The sequence below is a fragment of the Schistocerca gregaria genome, chromosome 2 (genome assembly GCF_023897955.1).
Source record: "Schistocerca gregaria isolate iqSchGreg1 chromosome 2, iqSchGreg1.2, whole genome shotgun sequence".
In the NCBI taxonomy this organism is placed as follows: domain Eukaryota; kingdom Metazoa; phylum Arthropoda; class Insecta; order Orthoptera; family Acrididae; genus Schistocerca; species Schistocerca gregaria.
In genome coordinates, this window is record NC_064921.1 from 96,352,403 (window position 1) to 96,375,230 (window position 22,828).

At 46.0% G+C, this 22,828-nt stretch overlaps 1 protein-coding gene across 1 annotated transcript; it reads left to right on the forward strand.

Annotated features, from left to right (window-relative positions):
- Positions 1–1,020: 1,020 nt before the first annotated feature.
- LOC126335649 (uncharacterized) lies at positions 1,021–16,615 on the forward strand. Its single transcript, XM_049999105.1, has 2 exons — positions 1,021–1,173; positions 16,343–16,615. Exons 1-2 carry the CDS (start codon positions 1,021–1,023, stop codon positions 16,613–16,615), a joined length of 426 nt encoding a protein of 141 aa, XP_049855062.1.
- Positions 16,616–22,828: the final 6,213 nt, after the last annotated feature.

Sequence of the window (22,828 nt, forward strand, 5' to 3'; positions counted from 1 at the left end):
ATGTTGATCTTGCAATCCTGAGAAATGTGAGTAAATTCCAAACAGAAAGGGATGATAGTTTCCAGGAACTTTCTCTTCCTTTGTAGGGATATCTGGCGCCAGTTTACTTTTCTCACTCATGACGCAATTAGACTCTGTATCTCCCTCCAGAAGTTGAGACGTAGCGATGAAGCTCTCTCTTGATTCAAGTTGAAAGATTAGTGTTCAACAGTCACCCACTGAATGACAGGGATTACTGATCTTCTTCGACGTCTCTCCATCGGCAACAATGGCCCTTCCAACAGCGGCAACAGCTAGTCCAACAACCGCGTTTAGTTTGTCGTCTGGAGTTGGCCTCATACAAAATACTTCGGACCGTCTCACTGACTGCAGTGTCAACAAGCTTAGTGTGGGCACTTGCACTTCCCACATACGAGGCGTATTCTGCAGCTGACGCCCACAAAGCAAGAGCAGAAGTTTTCAGGACATGCTAAATACCTCCCTTTTCCTCAAAATACTGTATTGACCTTCAGCTTGATTTTAAGGCAATGTTTGTAGACAATGCTGGAGTCTTAACCCTTTCGGGACCCGAGGCCTGCATACGTGGCCCGAGGCGGCAGTCGCTATGAGACGTATATGTAGCCTGGTAGTCGCGTCACACACCCAGCGCTGTATCTAGGGACTGGCTTGGTGAATCGACACGGGACGGGGGGCATTCTGTTGGGAAAAATGTGAACTTCACGCGGAGTGCGGGTGATCTGCACGTGCTCAACCCCTCTCCCCCCTAGTCATCCCCTCAGCGCTGTGCTACTTGGTCGCACTGTAGCTACAGAGCTCGCTCGCTCCAGTCGTGTTCATGTTTACACTTCAGTGATTTATTGTCTTCCCAATGAAGTGGTGATTTTTGTGTTAGTGGCTACATGATTTTGGCTCGTTTATCTAATAAGGACATTGAGAGTTTGCTGAATGACAGTAATGAAGAGTAGAATGCAGACGATGGTGAGGGTGAGTGGTTAGGAAGTAGTGATGATAACGAAAAGGATGATAGAGGAAAATGAAGATGAAGATGAAGAGGGAAGCGAAGAAGACAATGAGGAAGACAATGAAGGAAACATCCTTGAAGAAAATGAAGAGGATGGTGGTGATGTGAATGATGGCGGTGGCGCGAATAGTGATTCTCCTATGGGCAGTGGTGTATGGAAAGATATTACATGAAAAGGGGAGCTTCCTAATGTCATAGATTTTGTGCCACAAAGGGGAATAAATTGTTGGAGTTTACTAAATTTTTTCCCAAATATATTTTTCTGACTTTTGAGTGACATTGATGGTGGGGGTGGTGGTGGTTAGTGTTTAACGTCCTGTCGACAACGAGGTCATTAGAGACGGAGCGCAAGCTCGGGTTAGGGATGGATTGTGAAGGAAATCAGCCGTGCCCTTTCAAAGGAACCATCCCGACTTTTGCCTGAAACGATTTAGGAAAATCACGGAAAACCTAAACCAGGATGGCTGGAGACGGGATTGAACCGTCGTCCTCCCGAATGCGAGTCCAGTGTGCTAACCACTGCGCCACCTCGCTCGGTAATGGCTGAGACAAACCGATACGCCTCCGATAAGATTGAAAAAATCAGCCCTCTGAAACCCCGTTCGCAGTGGAAACGTTGGCATGGTGTGACTTTGACGGAAATAAAACCTTTTTCGGGTACCATTCTCAACATGGCAATGAATGAAAAAAGTGACATAAAAGCCTAGTTTTCTACTGATTGGACAACAGAGCAGAACTTTTTTCCAGAGATATTTCACCGTGACTGAATTTTGCAACTTTACCAAGCCTTTCACATTTGTCCTCTGGCTCCTTGGGGCTCATCAAAATTAGCTAATCGAACCCAAAAAGTGAGCAATGAGACTGATTTCATTGACAGCAAGGGTCGAGAGCACTTTTCTCCAGGAGAAAAAATTGCAGTGGATGAGTCAGCTGTCTGTTTCAGGGGAATAATTGCGGTCAAATGCTATAATTCTCAGAAACTGGAGAAGTGGGGCCTACGAGTCTACGTCCTGGCCGATTTCGAAACAGGATACGTTTCGACGTTTGAGCCCTACTACAGGTCTCCTACGACGGAGTCCATGGTGCGCCCAGAACTTCCCTTTACGTCCCGATTCGTCCTTCATTGGTTTGTTCGACTACAGAAAGATTGCCCGACTCAGGGGAGGCCATTGCACACCGACAGATATTATAGAAGCTTAAAGTTGGCGGAGGAATTGAAGACAGAAAAAACTCATCTAACTGTGACAATAATGGTAAACCGAAAATGTTCACCGGTCGAGGTAATTAGCTTATTGCACTAAATATTTAGCAAAATATGACTGTACAAAATTAACCTTTTTTTGCAGGTAAGGGGAAAAATGCTGTCAAAACTCAAAAAGGGCGAACGTGAAGGCTTTTGAGAACGTAGTGACAGTTATTCTAGGGTGGAAAGACAAAAGGCCAGTTATCATGGAATCTACTCATCTCAAAGATGCCATGCAAGAAATTACACGGAAAAAGCGGTGAGGCGGTGAAGAGGTGATCCAGAAGCCATCAATGATTTGTGACTACTTGGCAAATACGGGAGCCGTAGACAGAGCCGATCACTACTGCACGTCACACCATTTTGCTAGAAAATCCCTGAAAAGGTGGAGGAAAATTTTCTTCTGGTTATTCGAGGTACGACATTCACCTTCCTGACAGGCCTTGGCCCACTTACTAATTTTTATTTTGACAAAAGTGTAATTGTACTGGCTAATTTCAGATGGGGATTGTCAACGCATATTTGCTATATCTCATAATAGAAAAAAAGGAAGAGAGACACCAAAGAGCCATTTGCAGTTTCGGAAGAGTCTCGTCAAGGAGCTTGTGGATGACGTTACGGCTCAACCAACCCCATCGCGGAAGAGGCCACGCTCTGAGCATTGTGACTTACACAGGGCGGATGGCCAGTACCATGCTATCGCAAGAATGGTCACCGGAAAACAGGGTGACTGTGTCGTTTGCAGTGACCGCTCCAAGCCAGGAGGGCGACAGCAGTCCCCCTCATTTTTGCGAAACTTAACCGTCCAACACTTCTCTTCATGGGCCTGAGTGCTTCAACAGGTATCACAAAGTATCCAAGTACCGAAAGCACTTGTAAAATATGGTTGCCTAGCGAAAAATCGATATGCCAATATTTAAAGTTTGTTTTAGGCAAATTTGATGAAATTTTTTAGTTTATTGACATGCGTCAAATTTTTCTTTCCTCAAAATGGACTTTTTATTTTTTCTCCCACGGACGTCTCATAAAGCTAAAACTTTAAATTATAAGATTCAACTAATTTTAATATGTCTAATTCATTGCACTAAAAAAAGGTAAAAAATCAATTTTTTCATTTTTTTCTATTTTAACACCACCGCCAAGACAAATGATGCAGATGTAGAAAAAAGGGAAACCTGCATTTATAGCTGTTACAAATCTAAATAAGGCTTTCGACAGTAGAGAGTGGGATACGGCATTCGAAAGTCTGAAACGAGGAAACATAACACCGAAGTTTGGAAGGTAGGATGTGAGGTACTGGGTAGAAATAAAGCTGCGAGGGGTCGTTTGTCGTTCTTCAGTAGCTCAGGTGATTTGGCACGCAATGTTGATCTGTCAGACAGTTTCAAATTAGCTCAAACTGCGCTACAGAATGAAAATTCATTTGTAATTCTTTCTACAGACTGCAGTTGTAAGTCTCGAAAGACTTGGAAGGGAAGCAACACTCGAGAAGGAAGTTAGGAAGAGTTACAGCTAACCTCCGTGTTGTTCAGTGTGTACAGTTGGGGGCAGAATACTCGGCTCGCGGTACACCGCACATTGCGCCTCCAGCGCATATTTCCACACTCTTATTGGTAAGCATAACCCGCGAAATATCTTCGATAAACAGAATACATCCATTCATTAATAACACTGGTGAGACATATTTGATCTACTATAGATGGCAAAATTTACCTAAAAAAAAACGTCGGTCAGTGAGTTGATGACTTTGTTGAACTGTTGGTACGCAAGTTGCTGTAAGAGTAATTCATTTATCAATAACTTTACATTGAGGTTCTAGTATTGTTCTTTCAGTGACACACTGAATGTTGCATATTTGAGTGCTACGAGAAGTGTTATTTAACAGCTAGACAACGAAGTTGTGAAATTATGTTCGCTTGTATTTTTCGTGGCTGTGAACTGTGAACACAGCTCGATTCATTCGTGACGTGTATCGGGCATTTTAATGAGACTGCGCTTTACTTGGTAACACATAAAGAAATATATCACTTACCCTCTTCCCCTCTTTATCTTTTTATACTTACATGGATCTTTGCATAACTGTTCGGACTGTTTAGAGTACTCCTTTGACGAGTTCGCTCAATGTCCACGCGCTAGTTGTACTGTGTGCAGATTTAGTTGAATCTTTGGTCTCGAAACCAATGCACGTTTACCAAAAGTAGTAACTGCTCCAAATGGCAGTGTGCTTCAGAGATAACCATGAGCAGTATATTTGCCCCTTAGTGGCTGAGATACGTCTATGTTTTTATTGAAGCACAATGTCGTCTCTTGGTAATATTTAAATTCATCAACAAGGAAAAAGCACAGCGTGCGACGTAGGGACGCTAAGCCGCTGGAAGGGACGGCAAGGTAGCGACACAGTACGAACAGAATGGTCGAGGATGCCCTGAGTGTTGGACCTGAAAGTAACGACGACGAATAATATGAGAGTATTTTACTAATATTCCAAAGAAATTCAAAGAATACATAGGCCACAATACACGTGTGACTGTTGACTAAGAAAACAAACAATTTGTTGAACACGATGAAAAATATGCTGCAATCGATGGTAATATTGCATCGTAGTAGCTGGCGTCTTAAAACAAAGTGCAAATAATACGTTAAAACTCAAAAGCAATAACTGCAGTTCGCTTATTTCATTTACTGTTATACTTACGACTCAACACCAATTAGAGTTCGCCATCGGCTTGAAGGCAACACGGAGCAGTTACACTCATCTATAGCAGAACACTTCTACAAAATAGGGGCTTCATCAAAACATTGTTCCGATATAAACACTCAAATTCCCCCACTAGCATTTCATTGCAGTCACATTACATGAAAATTATGAAAAGATGTAAAACATCCGTTGTACGAATAAGTATTTGAAAATTATCACCTAGAACAGAAAAGTTCAGAAGCCGGAACATTAAAACGTAATACTACAAGGATCCCTTCGGAAACCTGCTTCACGTAATGCAATATCGTGGAATATCCTGAAATAGGTCAGACACTCTCCAGTGGCTTACAAACGTTGAATTTTGGTGCAATTTGTGTTTTCGATACTGAATTTGTTGCAGTGTCTTTCAGTGCTTGTAAATAGTTCAGTGACACAAGATATGTTCGTCTTAGGTTAGGCGAACGCGAGGATCTTCCTTCCGCAGACTCGCTGTCGATTTTCTCTCCCAGCCTTAATCAACTGAGGTACAGCTCACACTCCGATCATTTTGATGCTGACGAGACTTTAAAGTACTGTCTTTCCTAGTATCTTATTCCATATTGTTTGTGTGTGTGTGTGTGTGTGTGTGTGTGTGTGTGTGTGTGTGTGTGTGTGTTTGTAAGAGAGAGAGAGACAGCCGAGAGTGGGTGGGAGGTGTAACGGTCTTCAGGCGCAGCCATGACAAGAAGACACAGCGCAGTGTACCGCTAAGTTCAAAGTGCGCAGCTGACTGGCGAGTTAGGAATTTGGCAAATTTTAAATACTTGCAGTGTGTCTTAGCAGCTAGGCATTCTGGCTATAGGTGTGTTGCCGGCCGCGGTGGTCTCGCGGTTCTAGGCGCGCAGTCCGGAACCGTGCGACTGCTACGGTCGCAGGGTCGAATCCTGCCTTGGGCATGGATGTGTGTGATGTCCTTAGGTTAGGTTTAAGTAGTTCTAAGTTCTAGGGGACTGATGACCACAGCAGTTGAGTCCCATAGTGCTCAGAGCCTATCGGTGTGTTGTTCCTGCATAAAATATTTTAGGACAGTTTTCGGTATGTCGGACTGGACAGTTCCCTTGTGAGCTGAAACTCACACTCTCTCTTTGGTTTTGATGAAACGTTAAAGTAGTATCTTTCCCAGTATTTTTAACTCCGCTCTCTCTCTCTCTCTCTCTTCTCCCTCTCCCTCCCCCCCCCCCCCATCTGTGTAGAGAGTGAGTGAGAGGGAGGGAGAGAGAGAGAGAGAGAAAGAGAGAGAGAGAGAGAGAGAGAGAGAGAGAGAGAGGGAGGGAGGGAGGGAGAGAGAGCGGAGAGCTGGTTGGTGGCAGAGGGTGGCAAAGCCGGAGGGAGAGAGCGGGGGTGGCGCGGGGGCGGAGGTGTGAGCCGGAGAGACGCTTCCTTCTTCCCTTGCAGTATCAGCGTCAGAGTGCAAACCGCGACAAATGTAGCCATCAGGAATCTACAAGTCTACAGTGAATCTCCTTGATGATGTAAGTCATACTTGTCATAACTTTCACGGCACAGGCAGCTCCGGCGCCATCTAAGTGTGGTCGTGCAGAGGCTGCGGCGGCTCCAACACAGAGGAGGAGCGCCCGCATGGTATCGACCGCTTCCGCGTGTGAGGCGCGGCGCGGCGCGCCTTCCAAGCCTGTCCACTTTGCGGGGCGTCCCGTGGGGCGTTTAAACCCGCGCCTTGGCACACGCAATCACTGTGCGCTCGCTGGCCCGTGGCTTTACGTCCCACTGCACTGCCCAAAACTAAACACTTCCCTTAATTCGCAAGATTCCAGAACGTGCTCCGATCTCAAACATTATTGATCTCGAACAGAACGACCTCCTCCATACCGACCAACACGGATTTCGGAAACATCGGTAATGCGAAACCCCCTCCCCCCTTCCCCCCTTCCCCCCCCCCCCCCCGGAGATCAAACCTGTGTCTGCTTTTAACACTTCATAGTAGTGAGGGTGCAACATGCTATCTTAATGAGAGACTCATTGACACAACTGGAAGTGATTTCAAGCGTATCGCAGGGATAATACTGGAGGTCTTGCTGCTTGTTCATGTTGGATGTTAATGGAATGGTAGGCAACAATACCACAACGGACCTCAGGCATTTCGCAGGTCATGTACGCTGAAGAGCCAAAGCAACTGGCACACCTGCCTAATATCGGGTGCCACAACACGACGTGGCATGGACTCGACTATTGTCTGAAGTAGTGCTCGAGGGAACTGACACCGTGAATCCAACAGGGCTGTCCATAAATCTGTAAGAGTACGAGGGGCTGTAGATCTCTTCTAAAAAGCACATAGCAAGGAATCCCAGGTATGCTCAATAATGTTAATGTCTGAGGATTTTGGCGGCCAGCGGAAACGTTTAAACTAGAAGAATGTTCCTTAGCACTCTGTAGCAATTCTGGACATGTGGGGTGTCGAAATGTCTTGCTGGAATTGCCCAAGTCCGTCGGAATGCACAATGGACATGAATGGATGCTGATGATCAGACAGAATGCTTACGTACGTGCCACCTGTCAGAATCGTATCTAGACGTATCAGGGGTTCCGTATCACTCAAACTGCACGCGCCCCGCACCATTACAGAGCTTCCACCAGCTTAAACATTCCCCTGCTGACATGCAGGTTACATCGATTCATGAGGTTGTCTCCATACCTGCGCATGTCCTTCCGCTCGATACACTATGAAACTCATCCGACCAGGCAACATACTTGCAGTCATCAGCAGTCCAATGTCGGTGTCGATAGGCCAAGGCGAGGCGTAAAGCTTTGTGTTGTGCAGTCATCAAGGGTACAAGAGTAGCCCTTCGGCTTCGAAAGCTCATATCGATGATATTTCGTAGAATGGCTGCAGTCTTAGCAGTTTGCGGAAGGGCTGCACTTCTTTCACGTTGAACGATTCCTTTCAGTCGTCGTTCGTCCAGTTCTTCCATGATCTTTTTCCAGCCGCAGCATCGTCGGAGATTTGATCTTTTACCGTATTCCTATTATTCACGGTATACTCGTGAAATGGTCATACAGAAAAATCCCTTTCACATCTACCTCGGAGACGCTGTGTCCCATCGCTCCTGCGTCGACTCTACCACCACGTTCAAACTCTTTAAAATCTTGATAACCTGCCATTGCAGAAGCAGTAACCGATCTAACAACTGCGCCAGACACATGTCGTCGTACACAGGCGTTGCCGAGCGCACCGCCATATTCTGCCTGTTTACATAGCTCTATATTTGAAAGCGCATGCCTGTACCAGTTTCTTTCGCACGTCAGTGTGTAATGAAGTCTTGTCTAATAAAAGCTGCACGGAACTTGCTAGATCCTGATAAGGTGTCAGAGTGGTGGCAAGATTGCTGACTTGCATTAGATGTTAAGATACGTAACAAAGCGAAAAATGTAAAGTCATATGACGACAATACCAATGACTCACCACTGGCATCGATCAACTGATTCAAATATCCCGTGTAATAGTTTTTAGGTATAGGGAAAGGAATGATCACATAGGCTCAGTCGTAAGTAATTCAAATGTCATACTTCTGTTCAAGGAAAGGATACTAAGAAAACGCAACCCATGTACGGGATGTAATGGGTATAATTGTAGATATTTCTATTGGTGACTGAGGACAGGGTACTAAAAACATTATAGCTTTATTTTGTTACTTGCAGACTAGTAATTATAGCGAAGTTGTATTTCTTTTAGGTTGGTAGTACCTCCAACTATACAGTATGTGTCAAAAGCAAGTCACTAGTGCTTGTTTGCCAGTGGCCAGCAGATCAGGTGATGGAGTGTGGACACGTGGACGCAAAGCTGTTAGTTTATACTGACAGGCTTTGTCCACTTACTGGTGCTGTACGACCACACAGTACAACTCAGGTCGTAAAGCTTGTGACATGTTGGTAGGAAGACTGCTTGACTCAGACAAAGAAACAGCAAACTGATGTGTGTATATATTAAAGTGCAACATATACAAAAAAACAGCATTTATACCCGTTACAACCTGCATAAATGACATTGCGTAGGAAATACTGATGTGATCCCTCCGACACTTCTGCGTGTGTGGCACCAATACAAAATGTACGAACAATTCGAACATTCCTATACAAAGGAGAGTAGCAGAATGGTCGTAGTTTTGTGTGACTCACAGGAGAATGTCACGGGGATGCTGATCCTAACATAACTAGATCATTAATTCTTTTCTCAAACAAAAAAGGAAAAAAAGATGAAACACGAAGGAATTATCTGAGTGGGACGGAAATCAGTAGATATAATGTGCATGCAAAGACAATCAACTGACTACAATTTGAAGAAAATTGCGTCATTTCTTCAAGACGAAGAGCTTCACAAATTGAGCAGGTCAATATAACATTACTCCAGCTCTGGCCCTCATTCAAGCTGTTATACTGTTTGGAACTGATTGACAGGGTTGTTGGATGAGCTCCTGAGGGATATCGTTGTAAGACATTGTGGTCTCCTGACCTTCATTGCTTACATATTCCGTCCTCACAATCATATTCCGCACATCAAGACGCTCCATTCGAACCCAAACTCGATAAGATAAAGTCAATGTTGCATGAATTCATGTAAACGATATGCAAATAACTAGTAAATCGCAAATGCGCAACGAGATTGAAATACTCGAGTCTAGCGCACACACACACATTCCAGACACGACGGTCACAGGGGCTTTTAGTTTGGGAGAGGCAGACCGCACGCCGGGAGGCCGGTCCCTTTAGAGTACGAGCCATACTATCTACATGGGCCGGTATCCGTCCGTAGATCAGACAGAATTTGCCCGAGTGAAAGGGAGAACGACCCCGTGTTCGGCTTAAAAGCAAATTCTGCTACATTGTGTGGGAGCGCAGAGCCTACGCCTTCTTTACAAACATAGCACGCAGTTTCAGAGGTTTTCATAGGAAGACAGCAAACGCCATACGCTGACTACAGATTTCCGGTTTGGTCGCCTTAAGCGGAACGTCATTCTCCCGTTTTAGAACAGCAATGCTGATTGGCAGGTGATTTTCCTGACACCTTGAGCTGAAGGAGTAATGGAAGAGACCGAAAGATATACCTCTTCACGTGTGGCATGGAGAGAGGCCGTTCCGGTCGCTCTTGGAGCGAGAACACGTAAAGAGGGCGTGTGCACTCGTACGTGTACTCAAAGAGTGAGGAACAAGTCTCTCCTCAGTACTTCACTGGGAGAGCACCTCTGTCGAGAGCGAATTGGAGTGCGACTCTATATTGAGTCCTTGCCATTAACCACTGTTCACTGTGTTCGCCGCCACAATTATTGTGTGGTGTGAACGGACAAAGTTATAGCTAAATGCCTGCGAGCGAATTGTTGAGTGGCGTCGCGGTGGACTGGTTATTTGACCGGTGTACCACGCCAATAGTTGGACTAGGGGTGAATAGGAGTCCTTGACTTCATCAAGGCGTAGGGAGAGTTTGATTGGCAAAGGTCAATCCAGATAGAACGAGAGTTATCTTATTTGTCAGCAGCGAGCGGCGCAGACAGCAGTCATCGCAGCTTACGGTATTGTGCTCTACAGCTCTTGTGAGCCCAATATTTCCTCCACAACAGTATACTTCACTGCATTTCACATGCGACAGCCTCAACCGTACATAGCCAATAATTATTCAAGTTGAGTAGGCGCGGCTCTCAGCCATTCTGCCAAGTCAATAACAATCTTAAACTTTCTATAGAAATTTCATTAGCGAATCCTATCATTAAGAGGTAACTTCACACACCGAAAAGAACCCGGAAATAACTTGTTCAGTTCATACCTAAAAGTGCCATTGTGATTCCTCAGAATCTTTGCAAAATAAATAATAATTTTCGTTAGTTTCATGTTTTTCTTACACTATCCAGCACTACTCTAGTACCCAAGTATCCCACTAGTTACGTAAGAAACTCTGTGAATTTTTGTGTCATTTCCTTACAGTGGACGTGTCCAGAAGATATTTATTGCTGAAAGTTTTTCAGGCACAGAACGTTAGGAGCGTCTGTTTGACCTCTGTAGTAGTGTGGAGGTGGAAACTGCATCTTGCAGGAGCCACAGGGTAAAGGGTACATCTCAGATTAATCCATTGCGCAGAATGAGAGAATAGCACCCACACGCTCACATCGTGCCAAATTCTGTCCAATTGGCGGGTTAGTCGTCAAAATCCTCAGCTGATTCCATGGTACTGCCCTTAATGCTACAGGGGCTCTCAGTTGCGAAGAGATCCAGCGACCTTGCTGGCCAAGTTAGGGTTTAGAAAGCATGAATATATGCAGTAAAAACGCTCGCCGTTTGCGAGAGCTCAAAATCTTGCTGAACTGTAAGTTCAGAATGGCTTGCCACGAACGGACAGAAAACACGGCGTAGAATATCGTCGACGTACCGCTAAGTTGTCAAGGGTGCCGCGGATGACAACCAAAGGGGTCCTGCTATGAAATGAAATGGCACCCCAGACCGTCACTTCTGACAGACGTACCTTATAGCGGGCGGTACTGAGGTTGGTACGCCACCGGTGTCTGGAGCGTGTCGAGACCAATCTTCCCTGATCAGCGGTACTCAGTTCCAAGTGGGGCTCATCTCTGAAGACATTTCTATTCAGTTAATGAGATTCCAGGTCGAATATGCCCGACATCACTGCAAACCGACTTATTGGCGTAGAGGTTACTGCTATTCGGTGCAAGAGGCGCAATGACCTCAACTCCCTCTATGAGTCCCTGTGGTCATTGAAGCACCAGTTGGACGTCGGATTGATGATAATGTTGAATACTGTACTTCTTGTGCCTCTCTGACGATTGCACGGTCCTCTCATTCTGTCGCCTATCTACGTCGATCTCCTCCTTCTAGATGCTCGGCCATGGTTCACTCATTTCTGCCAACATCACCGAATAGCGGCATATCTCCCCTTCACACGTCGAGCGATTCGCCGATTACTCCAACCGGCTTCTTTGAGCCCAACCGCGCGTCAGCTCTCTAATACTGACGTCTCAGTATATTGTTCTCACACCTGTGTGGGAGGCATAGTTCGACTGACTAAACGGAAAAATATTCACAAAGACTTGTAAGGTTGTCATGTCAATTTGGTTTTTGCATGTCATCGATGTGCACGTCAGAGTGAGAGCAAGTTACGTTACCGTTAAACCATCTTTGGTCGTGTTATGGCACAGTCTTTGCCTCTGTGCGGTCTGACACATTCTTAGTAGAAGTGTGGTAGGTCATGGACGTATTCAGTAGTGCTGTGTTGACTTGTGATTGTATCTGTTAGATAATGAATATGGTAAAGTACAGCAAGAATGAGTGTGATGTGTCCACTGAAAGGTGAAAGGAAATAAATTTTGAATAATGTAGGTGTTTTTGAATAGAAGAAGTCTGAGGTAAGACTCCAGCACTGCGTTCCTAATTTGTCGGAATGATTATTGCCATCTAGTTAACTTGCTCAGAGCCGAGAGAAAGACCACTCCACTTCCCTGAGTCATGCATTAACATATTGACTGATTAAGTTGTTTGGTTTTTATAGAAATTCTCTGTGAACATTGTTTCCTTTCTAAATCATTGTTCACTTTTTTAAGAATAGTATTGTTCAGACAATTGTTAAGTGTGAAGATCACGGCGAAGTTCTACTCTGTCTTTTTGATTACATACTTCATTCTAAAATCGTTGTCTTAGCGTATCATTTCATAGGAATAGTTACTTTTCGCAACCCACTGTTTGTGGATACGTAGTACCACATGCAACAGTTTGAATATGTATTTAGAAACAGAAATCTAGCATAGCCGCTGCCTGCTTGCTGTTTGGTGATGTGTTTTCCAGAAATCTGCAACAGTGCTGTCAAGACGTGAGGTGAGTGGAAATTTGGACTAGGGCCAGCTAATTGTTTTACTTCAGTTACGCGTATACGGCATTCTGGTCAGTTACAGCTCATTTCAAATTACGTTCTGTTTAGTCTAAGGTTAGCATACAAGTCTAACATGGGTAACAGGTTGTGAATACGTAGTTTTGATAATACGTAGATCTTTATAGAGTGGGAGGTAACGTTGGGCTCAATTACATACAGAAACAAAATATAGTGAGAATGTTACAGACTTTATCCCCTGGTATCGACATGTTTCCTGTTTACTATCTTTGCCAGTTGCGCGGTGAAATTTCCCTTCTACCTAACACTTATCCATCGGCCGACGAAGTTCAGTTTTGCATTTTCCGTCGATTCCTGTATGAATATCAGTGTGCGATATTATGATCGCCCGACAGCGCTGTCATTTTTGCTAAATTATTATCACTGTGCGACCAGTATCTAAAAGTTAATGAAGAAAGGAGAATTTATTTATTAACTTGGGTTATATGAGAACGATTGTGCCCTACAGCAGTGATGTAGTCTTCCTCGTCCTTAGTCCCCAACGCCTGTGCACACCCTATATTCAAATATGTTTACATGACTTCATATAACGCACTGATGATAACTGCACTGAGAGCTGATAATCTGCAATAAAAGAGTCAGATGATCGTACGGCCGATGCTCACCTTCTCTAAACTGCCGTCTACCGCTCTTGGTCTAGTGGCTGACGTCACTGTCTCTGGATCACGGGATCCGGGTTCGATTGCTGGCTGGGAGGAAGATTTTCCTCGCTCGGAGGTTGGGTGTGTGTTTCCATCGACGCCCAAATCGCCGAATCGCCATCAAATGTAAAGATCTGCACGAGGCGGCAGAAAAACCCAAGACAAGGTTCAACAACTAATAACACCACACGATTATTTCATTTCATTCAAGAAAGGGCAACAAAATGATACAAATCGTAGAATCACATAAAAACCGTGAATTATAAATCAGTGTAGACGTTGTTTATATCAGCTTTATTATAAAGCTATATGTTTTTCCCTATATGTGGTAATAAACTCAGAAGGTGAACAAATGTATGTATTAAGGGTCTTTAGTCGTTTAAAACAGAGACGAAGTCCCTGTTTAATTTGTGAACTCCTCTCTATAGTAAACCGGGGTATATCATTATCGGCCATTCGATTTCACGACTTATGTCCTCCACAAACGTAAACAGAAATCTGGTGCACATTTTAACTTAATAACTGAAATTTTAAGTTTACCATGACGTCAGTCGAAAGTTGCCGGTCAATGAAGCTGCCATTACGGATCCCCCTGGAACTGCTAACCCGTTCACTGTTGGCTCGCTCATTATCCAATGTACGTCAAGATGGCTAACACGGCGTTTTTCGTTCTCCGTTTCAAGGGGTGTAATTCAGTTACAACTTTGCAGCCTGATTTTCTGATTACATCACTGCGCCTCGTACAGCTCAAAGCATTGGACTATGGTATCAGAAGTTTGAATGCACTGGTTGTTTACGTACACCTACATCTACACACATACTCCGCAGCCACCGTACGGCGCGTGGAGGAGGATATGTTTTACCGCTACTAGTCTGTTCCTTCCTTCTCCACAAGCACATACAGCGAGAAACGACTTGTCTACCAGTATATACCTCCGTAATGAGGCTCAGCACCATGTGTCGCGCTCATGTACCATATTTTATGGACTATAAGACGCACCTTAATTTTCAAGCTATTTTTCAAAATTACGTTTTTTCCATTTTTAGTATTAAATAGCAATGTCAAATTACGAAAAAATTCTTAGTTTATAAAACAGACATGACCTTTAAAATTCCTGAAAATCGTGAACTGAACTTTCTTCTTCTTCGTCGTCTTCGCTGTCCTCTTCATATATAAGATGTTCTTCACAGCTATCGAGAGCGTTACTTATCCTGCTCGTCTTTAAAGATTGGACAAAAATGTCTTCTCCCATTCTAGACCACGACTGTTTTATCCATTGACCCATCTGTTTGATTGCAGGTGCTTTTAAAGCTCCTTTCGGCGTGAATTCTTGTTGAGTTTCGTCCACCATTCATTTGTTCCACTTCTCCTGGTATACATTTTCTTTCAGGAGTGCTAGTTGTGCAAGGTTCGCAGGAAAGCTTCTGTAAAGTTTGGAAGATAGGAGACGAGATACTGGCAGAAGTGAAGCTGTGGGGGCCGGGCGTGAGTCGTGCTTCGGTAGCTCAGATGGTGGAGCACTTGCCCGCGAAAGGCAAAAGTCCCGAGTTCGAGTCTCGGCCGGGCACACAGTTTTAGTCTGCCAGGAAGTTTCATATCAGCGCACACTCCGCTGCAGAGTGAGCGTGCGGAGCTACTCTGCGCGCCGTCCGACGCTCCGCTCTGGGTGGTGATTACTTCCGCGTCGCGGTGTTTGTGTCTCTCGAGTCCAGTACTAACGTACTCCATGGCGCACTCATACTGCCGTGCAACGATCAAAGTAACGTTTCAGGCCGAACATCCACGACCCCGAGCTTTCGAAGTCGAACAGTTCATCCGAGAGGATCTACGTTTGAACCCCCAGGACCTAATCGGCATACACTTTTCCATCACTGGAAGAGTTGTGCACATCAAGATGTCGACGTAGGAAATTTGCACTGACATAATTAACCGTCATGCCACCGGACTAAAATTTAAGCACTCTGATGGCCGTATGGGTGCTGTGACAGTCGCCCATGCTGGATTCGGTCTCCGGACATTGCGGGTGTTTGAGCTCCCGTTCGAGGTGCCCCAGGATGTGGTCATTGCCCCTTTCCATCCTTATGGCACCGTCTTGGGTCACGTCGCGGAGAACTGGCAAAAATTTACCACCTACCCCGTACTAAATGGCGTCCGGAAAATAAAAATTGAGCTGACGAAACATGTCCCATCGTACCTGCTGATTGGCGGTGTGAGAGCCATAGTCATGTACGATGGACAGCCACGAACGTGCGCAGGATGGGCCATAGTCATGTACGATGGATAGCCACGAACGTGCGCAGGATGTGGCCAGGAGGGACATGTACATTCCGAATGCTTACACCACCGTTTAATACAGACGCCGTTACGTGAAGAGACCCAGGCTCCGACGGTCACGCCCTTACCCATCACCTACGCCAAGGTTGCACAGGACCCCGCCGTGCCACTCCCGATTGCGTCAGCAGCATCGTCAACGCCAGCCGCAGCACAACGCGCCGACGACACAAGCACGGCATCGCCTCCAGTGCTCGCTTCAGGACCGTCCGGTTTGCAGACCGAAACCGATTTTCCTGTTGGAATCATGGACGTCGATCTCGGTGTCGTGCCGACGTCTGCCTTTGTCTAGACAGGTTCGAATTCAGATGACGGGCGACCACATTCTGATTCAGAAGGCCACATCAGAAAACAACGGTCGCCTCGTAAACACAGGAAACGGCGACGAACACCTTCCGATGACGCCCTTTCTCAGACAGCCCCGCGAGATGTCGACCTGATGTCTGACGGTGATCTCCAACATGCGTCCAGTCACGCGATGTGGCAGCAACAGGCGCCCCTCCTGTGACGCCTCCTCTTCCAGCCAAGGACGTGCCCTCGCCGTTGTCAACGAATGATGACGGCGCTCCCCCTGCCACTCATGATGCGGGATCCACAACACCCGTTCCGGAAGTACGTGACCGCCACATGTCCACGTCGTCAGCTTCCTGGACCGATGACGTTGAAGAAGAAGTGGAACAGACTGGCAGCGTGTCTGCACAGGAGTCCACTTCGGCGACACTGGGGCTGGCGCCCCGCCAGTGATTATCACCACCGGCGGGACTCCACCTGCCGGCTACTTCTACAGCACGTTCTGCAAATACTGAGGATGGCCGTACACAGCAATATCGTATCGCCACGATGAATCTTGCCATCATTCATGCCCCCCATAAACTGGCCATGTTCCGAGACACTGTTTACTTTGCGGGTGTTGATATAGCACTCTTACAAGAAGTGTTTGTGGCTGATTTCCTAGTTCCCACCGGATACACCGCCCATGTTTCTCCCGCATCCGACACCGGTAGCGGCGTCGCCATCCTGCTTCGCGACGGACTCCCTGCAGAGGACGTCATCTACTTTCCCATTGCGCGAGGTATGGCCCTCACACTGTTCGGCGTGCGTATTATTAATGTCTACGCTCCGTACGGAACTGGCCGCCGTCATGATCGATAAACTTTTTTTTGTCGAAAGCGTCACACCCCTCTTCACAGGTTGGCAAGACGATTTGGTACTCGGTGGGGATTTTAACTCGACACAAGAGCACGCGGACCAACTCCCGCGACATTCACCTCGTTCATCTCTCTCAGGGGTCATCGACCGTCTACAACTTGTTGACACTTGGAAGAAGCTTCACGGAATTCAACCTGGCTATACATTCTACACCTCTCACTCGTCAAGCCACATAGATCGCATCTACGTTACCCGCTCCCTTGCTGATGGCACACGTCATGCGGAAGTCTGGCTTTTGGTCTTTTCAGACCATGATGCGTACCTCTGTGACGTCACTCTCGCCCGACAGCGAGTGGGGCATAGTAGTGGTCTGTGGAAACTCAATGTCGCTCACCAGACCTCCTCAGACTGTCGCTGTATGGTCGAAGAAGCGTGGGCACGATGCCGCCATCGTCGAGATGCCTATTACTCCACCTTATCATGGTGGCTCTCCTGTGCAAAGCCGACCCTCAGGAAGACACTGATGAGTTATGGGAAGGAATTTAAGGTGTGGCAAACTAATATCCTGCACTTCTACTACACCATACTACGTGACTGTACGACGATGACTTTCTCGCCAGCCCGGTAGTCGATGGTCCATCGCACGAAGGCACAGATCTCCTTGATCATGCGGCGTTACTTGGAAGGAACCGTAGTCCGTTCTCGTGTTTCCAATCGTATCCCTGAAGAACGTCCGTCGATGTACCACCTCTTTCAGGAACGACGACGACGAGCTCTGATCCAAGTCCTGACTGATGTGGAAGGGCGCAGGCATTACACCCAACAAAGCATCGGTCGTGCTCTCCATGCTATACGCAGCCGTACCACATTCTGCAGCACTGATCACAGAAGTCGCTCAGCTTACTACGAACACTATTCCGGAGGATACAGTGCATGACCTCCAAGACGACGTAACCGCAGATGAAGTGGTGGATGCTATCAAGGTGCGTACCAATAACTGATCTCCTGGACCTGACAGTATACCCATCGAATTTTGGCTTCCACGTGGACGGCAATCGCACAGAGCTGATGCCATCGATGACAGTGGTCCCGAGCGCCTTTCTAGATGGCATTATTATCCCCGAATATGAACCGCACGGGTTATCGAGGGTCCAGGACTATCGACCAATTACTTTGTTCAACAGCGACGTGAAAATATTCACACGGCTATTGCCATCGCGACTCAAGAAGTTCGCACGTTACATCACATCCTGCGACCAGACTTCCCTAGGAGGCGACAACAACATCCGTACGGCCCTTTGCCGTTACAGAGACATGATATCATTGGCGCATTATCAACGTCTCCCTGGTGCCTTGGCTTCACTGGACTTTAGCCAGGCTTTCGACCTTGTTGTCCACTTCTATTTACGGACCGTTCTTGAGCATATGGGATTTCCTGGCGGTATTGTTACAGTGATTATGTACCTGTTGAGTAGTGCAACCTCTAAATTCGTGTACAATGGTCGCCTCACACTGCCCCTGGTCGTCGCACGATCTGTACGACAAGGCTGCCCCCTTTCCACGATTTTGTATGCTTTCACCTTCGAACCCCTGCTCCAGGGCATGCGCCAACGTTTGGAAGGTATGGCTGTACACGGCCACCGTTTTTTTGTACAGCCTACGCAGGCGACATAGTACTATAACTGCGCAGTGAAGATGAAGTACGAGCAGCGACTTACGGCGAAGCGTCGGGGAGCTGCCTCAACGTGTCAAAATCCAAGGTCCTGCTCATTGGTGAGGGCTTGCCGGAGAGATGCGTTGCCCCCATTAGTGTCGCCGCCACCATACGATGTCTTGGGTTTTATTTCGCAGCAGATCTCCGCCGCTCAGCGACTATCAATGGTAGACGCTTGCTACAGACAATCAGAGCAAATCTCGCAGATCACCGGCTACGAGCTCTCGACGTCATCCACCTCGCGCAATATGTGAACATGTATCATGCCTCCCGTATACCACATGTGGCTCAAGTACTTCCAGTCCCAAATCTCCTGGCCCGACGACTGTTGATGGCTTTCGTCTCCTTCGTCAGCTCGGGGATGTTATTCAAGGTGCAGTATGAATCCCTTGCACTGCCACGAGATCGTGGCGTGGTGGGACTCATCCACGTGCCGACTCGTGTCAAGGCGCTATACGTCAGCTCCCAACTAAAACTTTGGCACCGTTGCCCTCAGAGCTTTACTAGCCTCCTGCTTCACCACATTGCGCCGGCCTCCTTGTCCGCCCCAGTACTGGTATCGACCATTCTAACCCCCTCTTATTACATCCAACGATTTTTCCTGGAGTTTAGTTATGTCTACCGGTCCTTACCACTTACACGTTTGTTCCTCACGGAAACAGTCTCAGAATTGTTACAACAGTGCCACCCGTCAAACCCCATCGAACGTAAGTATCCACAATACGTGTGGCGACACATATGGAAGGCGATCCATGCACGTTTTCTCGAATCAATCAGCGTGGTACGTCACCGTGAATGGCAAACAAGTTAACCGAGATCGTCTACACCGCACCCATGTCGCCGATTCATCCCTCTGCACCCACTGTGGAGTAGATGGCACGGATGTCCACCGGTTCCACTGTGGCACAGCGTTCGATGTCTGGACACTTGCGCGGCGAATTTTGGCGTTTCTTACTCGACAGAGACCAGCTCAGATAGACGTCAACATACTTTTGTACCCCGATAGGACTTTCTACCCATCTGCCAATACTCACTCTGTGAATTGGATCTGTGGCCACACGATCAGCTATCTTTTTACTTCTGGTGATAAGTCTACGCTAGGATATTGGACTTATCTCAACGAACGACACTGCGTCCTGATCCGTAACCCACGCTATAACCAATATTTTTCCTATTTCTTACGGAGCACCTTCGATGACCCACCTCGTAGCTGGAACGTCCAAGCACTGAGAAGCTGAAACCTGTATTAACCGAACCAAACTGAATAGATTTGCAACCCAGAACCCACGCCTACGCAACGAGAAGACACGTTTGGACGACCTGGCCTGCTGTAGGCGGAGACACTTCAGACACTCCTGTAAGAACTGGTCTTTAACTTCAAGTCGCACGACGACTTTCTATAAAATAAAATAATAAAAATGCCCGCGAAAGGCAAAGGTCCTGAGTTCGAGTCTCGGTCGGTCACATCTGCCAGGAAGTTTCATATCAGCGCACACTCCGCTGCAGATTGAAAATCTCATTCTGCACTTTAAAATAGTTAGTTTATGAAGACAACAAGATGTTGCAATTGTGAGATACGTCCTTCCGGAATGACAGCAAGCTCTGTATTTCGCTGTCTCAAATTCTCTTTCGAATTTCTCAAATGACTACTAAGGTAATGTAGCACAAGAAGAGAACTCTTCTTCAATAAAGTGCATTTCCTTCTGTCCCGCATTCTCCTAATCCATAATTTCACACCTTCCTCGTCCATCCAACCCTTACCATGTACCGGTACGTAACAACTGCCCCCTCCCCCCGCCCTGGCCATATTTCAGAAGGTTTTGGCACAGTTTTGGGTTTGAAATTTATCGTTAGATGAAGTTTAGTACCAACATCACAACACGAAAGAAGAACAGTCTAGTGCATTTCTTCACATCCACTTGCTCTTGTTGTTACTGTTTCAGCACTTTACATGACAATAGTTCTGTTACTCGGCACATCAAATGTCAGAGGAGTTTCGTCCATATTCGATATTTGGCTTAGTTCCACACTGGTCTTCTGCCGATGTTGAATAATTAAGCGATAATATTTTCCCTTCATACTGTTGTGGCATTTACTGATGTATTTTTGTTTTGGTTCACATGCTATGCCCACGACACTTCATAAACCTTTAGGCCAACCAACTCCACCCTTAAAGTCTGTTAAGGTCCACTGTAGTGCTAACTTACGAGTGTGTATTTGAATCATTTTTGTATTAATTCCATTTCCATTTTAACGGTGTCCTTGAATCTATTTCAAAACGTCTTCTAGTTTCCGCCATTTCGCATTCAGTCCTCTATTTTTATTTTCTGCTGGTGGAGGGCCGAAGTGAGGCTCAGCTGCTTTGTTTCCATGTTGTTCTGCATATGCTATTGCTTCCAACTTATAGCCCGCATCATATGAATATCTTGTATCTTTTTGTACTACAAAACTAGCTACTAACAAAAATATTGCACTGTTACTGGCATCACAAATCACTTTCAATTAAAGCTCACTGCACCTTAGCCTGCAGTGACGCATCACAAGCTCGACAGTGTTCTGAGTTTGTGATGACGGGGCGCGAGGGAGACAGTGGTCGCAAGTTTGTGAATTCCTGCTAACTCATGGTCGTCGCATTGGTGCACTGATGCGGCCAGTTGAAACCAGTGTTGCCAGATAGAGATAGGTTTCCCACAGCATCGAGTAAATGGGCAGTTTTAAGACTCTTGGGAATTTTGAATCAAAACTGGGCGTTTTTATATTAATTTAGAGCGCAAGACGCATCTGAATTTTGGAGGCAATGCTTAGAAGAAAAAAGTGCGTCTTGTAGTGCGTAAAATACGGTAAGTGGGACGGTAGTGAGCAGATAGCTACTGTTATAGGGACCCTTACATGGACACTCCTAACCATGCGATTTAAGACGAGCAACGTAGATGCGCGTGCTAGAATGTGTGTGAACGCAGTGTTAATAAGCATGAAAGTGTGTGGTTAAGATGCTGGTCACGTGCACCACACACCTCTGCGCACCAGCGGATTTAGACGAACACGCCAGGCTCGCAGCGTTGCCACGCCTACTGTTGTATGCGCTCTCTCGCTGATTCTTCTATCAATTGGCTGCATTAAGGGTGTAGTCTTTCGTAGATTCATATCAGTAATGCACAGTACGCGACACCATCATGGGGTATTCCCGTTGCTGGACCAAGGACTTTTTCACGCAGTTTACAAAGTGTACAAGGAGTATCAGTTCTTGCAGAATGCTGGTCCCAGCGGAGATTCGAGTCCTCCCTCGGGCATGGGTGTGTGTGTTTGTCCTTAGGATAATTTAGATTAAGTAGTGTGTAAGCTGAGGGACTGATGAACTTAGCAGTTAAGTCACATAGGATTTCACACACATTTTTTTCCTTGCAGAAAGAGGGACCTAAACACTATACAAATAAGAATTTAAAGACTGAAAATAATGATAAATTCATGCGTTTCACAAATCAGGTTTGCCTTGACGTGAACGGTGATTTGGTTGCAAGAAATAGCTTATGAGGCTCATTTAGAAATTAACTGAACGAAGTTTGTGACCATAAGTGTAGTTACATGACTTTCCATTACATTTATATACCAACTATGTGGCACTACGACTTGCTTTTAATTACTGTGCACCAGGAACTGCCGAGGGTTTCTTAAAACCTTGACACAGACCGATTTGTACGGCAGTAATATGTGTAAAGTCAGGCTGTTACCAGCCCCATCCCACGCTTCAGCATCTTGTCCTCCAACGTCTCCTTCTACATCTGCAGGGCCTCACACTGCACTTCCAAATAGAGACAATATTTCAATTAATACATTTTACGACCAATATCGTACCACAGAGTAGTAACAGCGGTGAGTCTTCTCACTCGTTTTAAGCAATGACGTCACTAAAAAAATTACTTGGATGTAAGTGAGAATTTTCTTCCGTGTACTTTTCAGTAGTTCCTTAAATAAAAAGGTTAGTGCAATAACTAGTACTGTTAATCCTTTATCTTCAGGACCCATGGCCATAGTGCATCGTAAAATACTTAGCATGTCGTGGGAATTATACTCGGCGTCTATCATGTGGAAATGGC

Bases quoted from the DNA above. Each gene is read 5' to 3' on its own strand.
- LOC126335649 (XM_049999105.1), top strand. From the start codon at position 1,021: ATGATAGAGGAAAATGAAGATGAAGATGAAGAGGGAAGCGAAGAAGAC. The intron at 1,174-16,342 runs GTATGGAAAGAT...ACATGCGTCCAG, and splicing joins ATTCTCCTATGGGCAGTGGT to TCACGCGATGTGGCAGCAAC.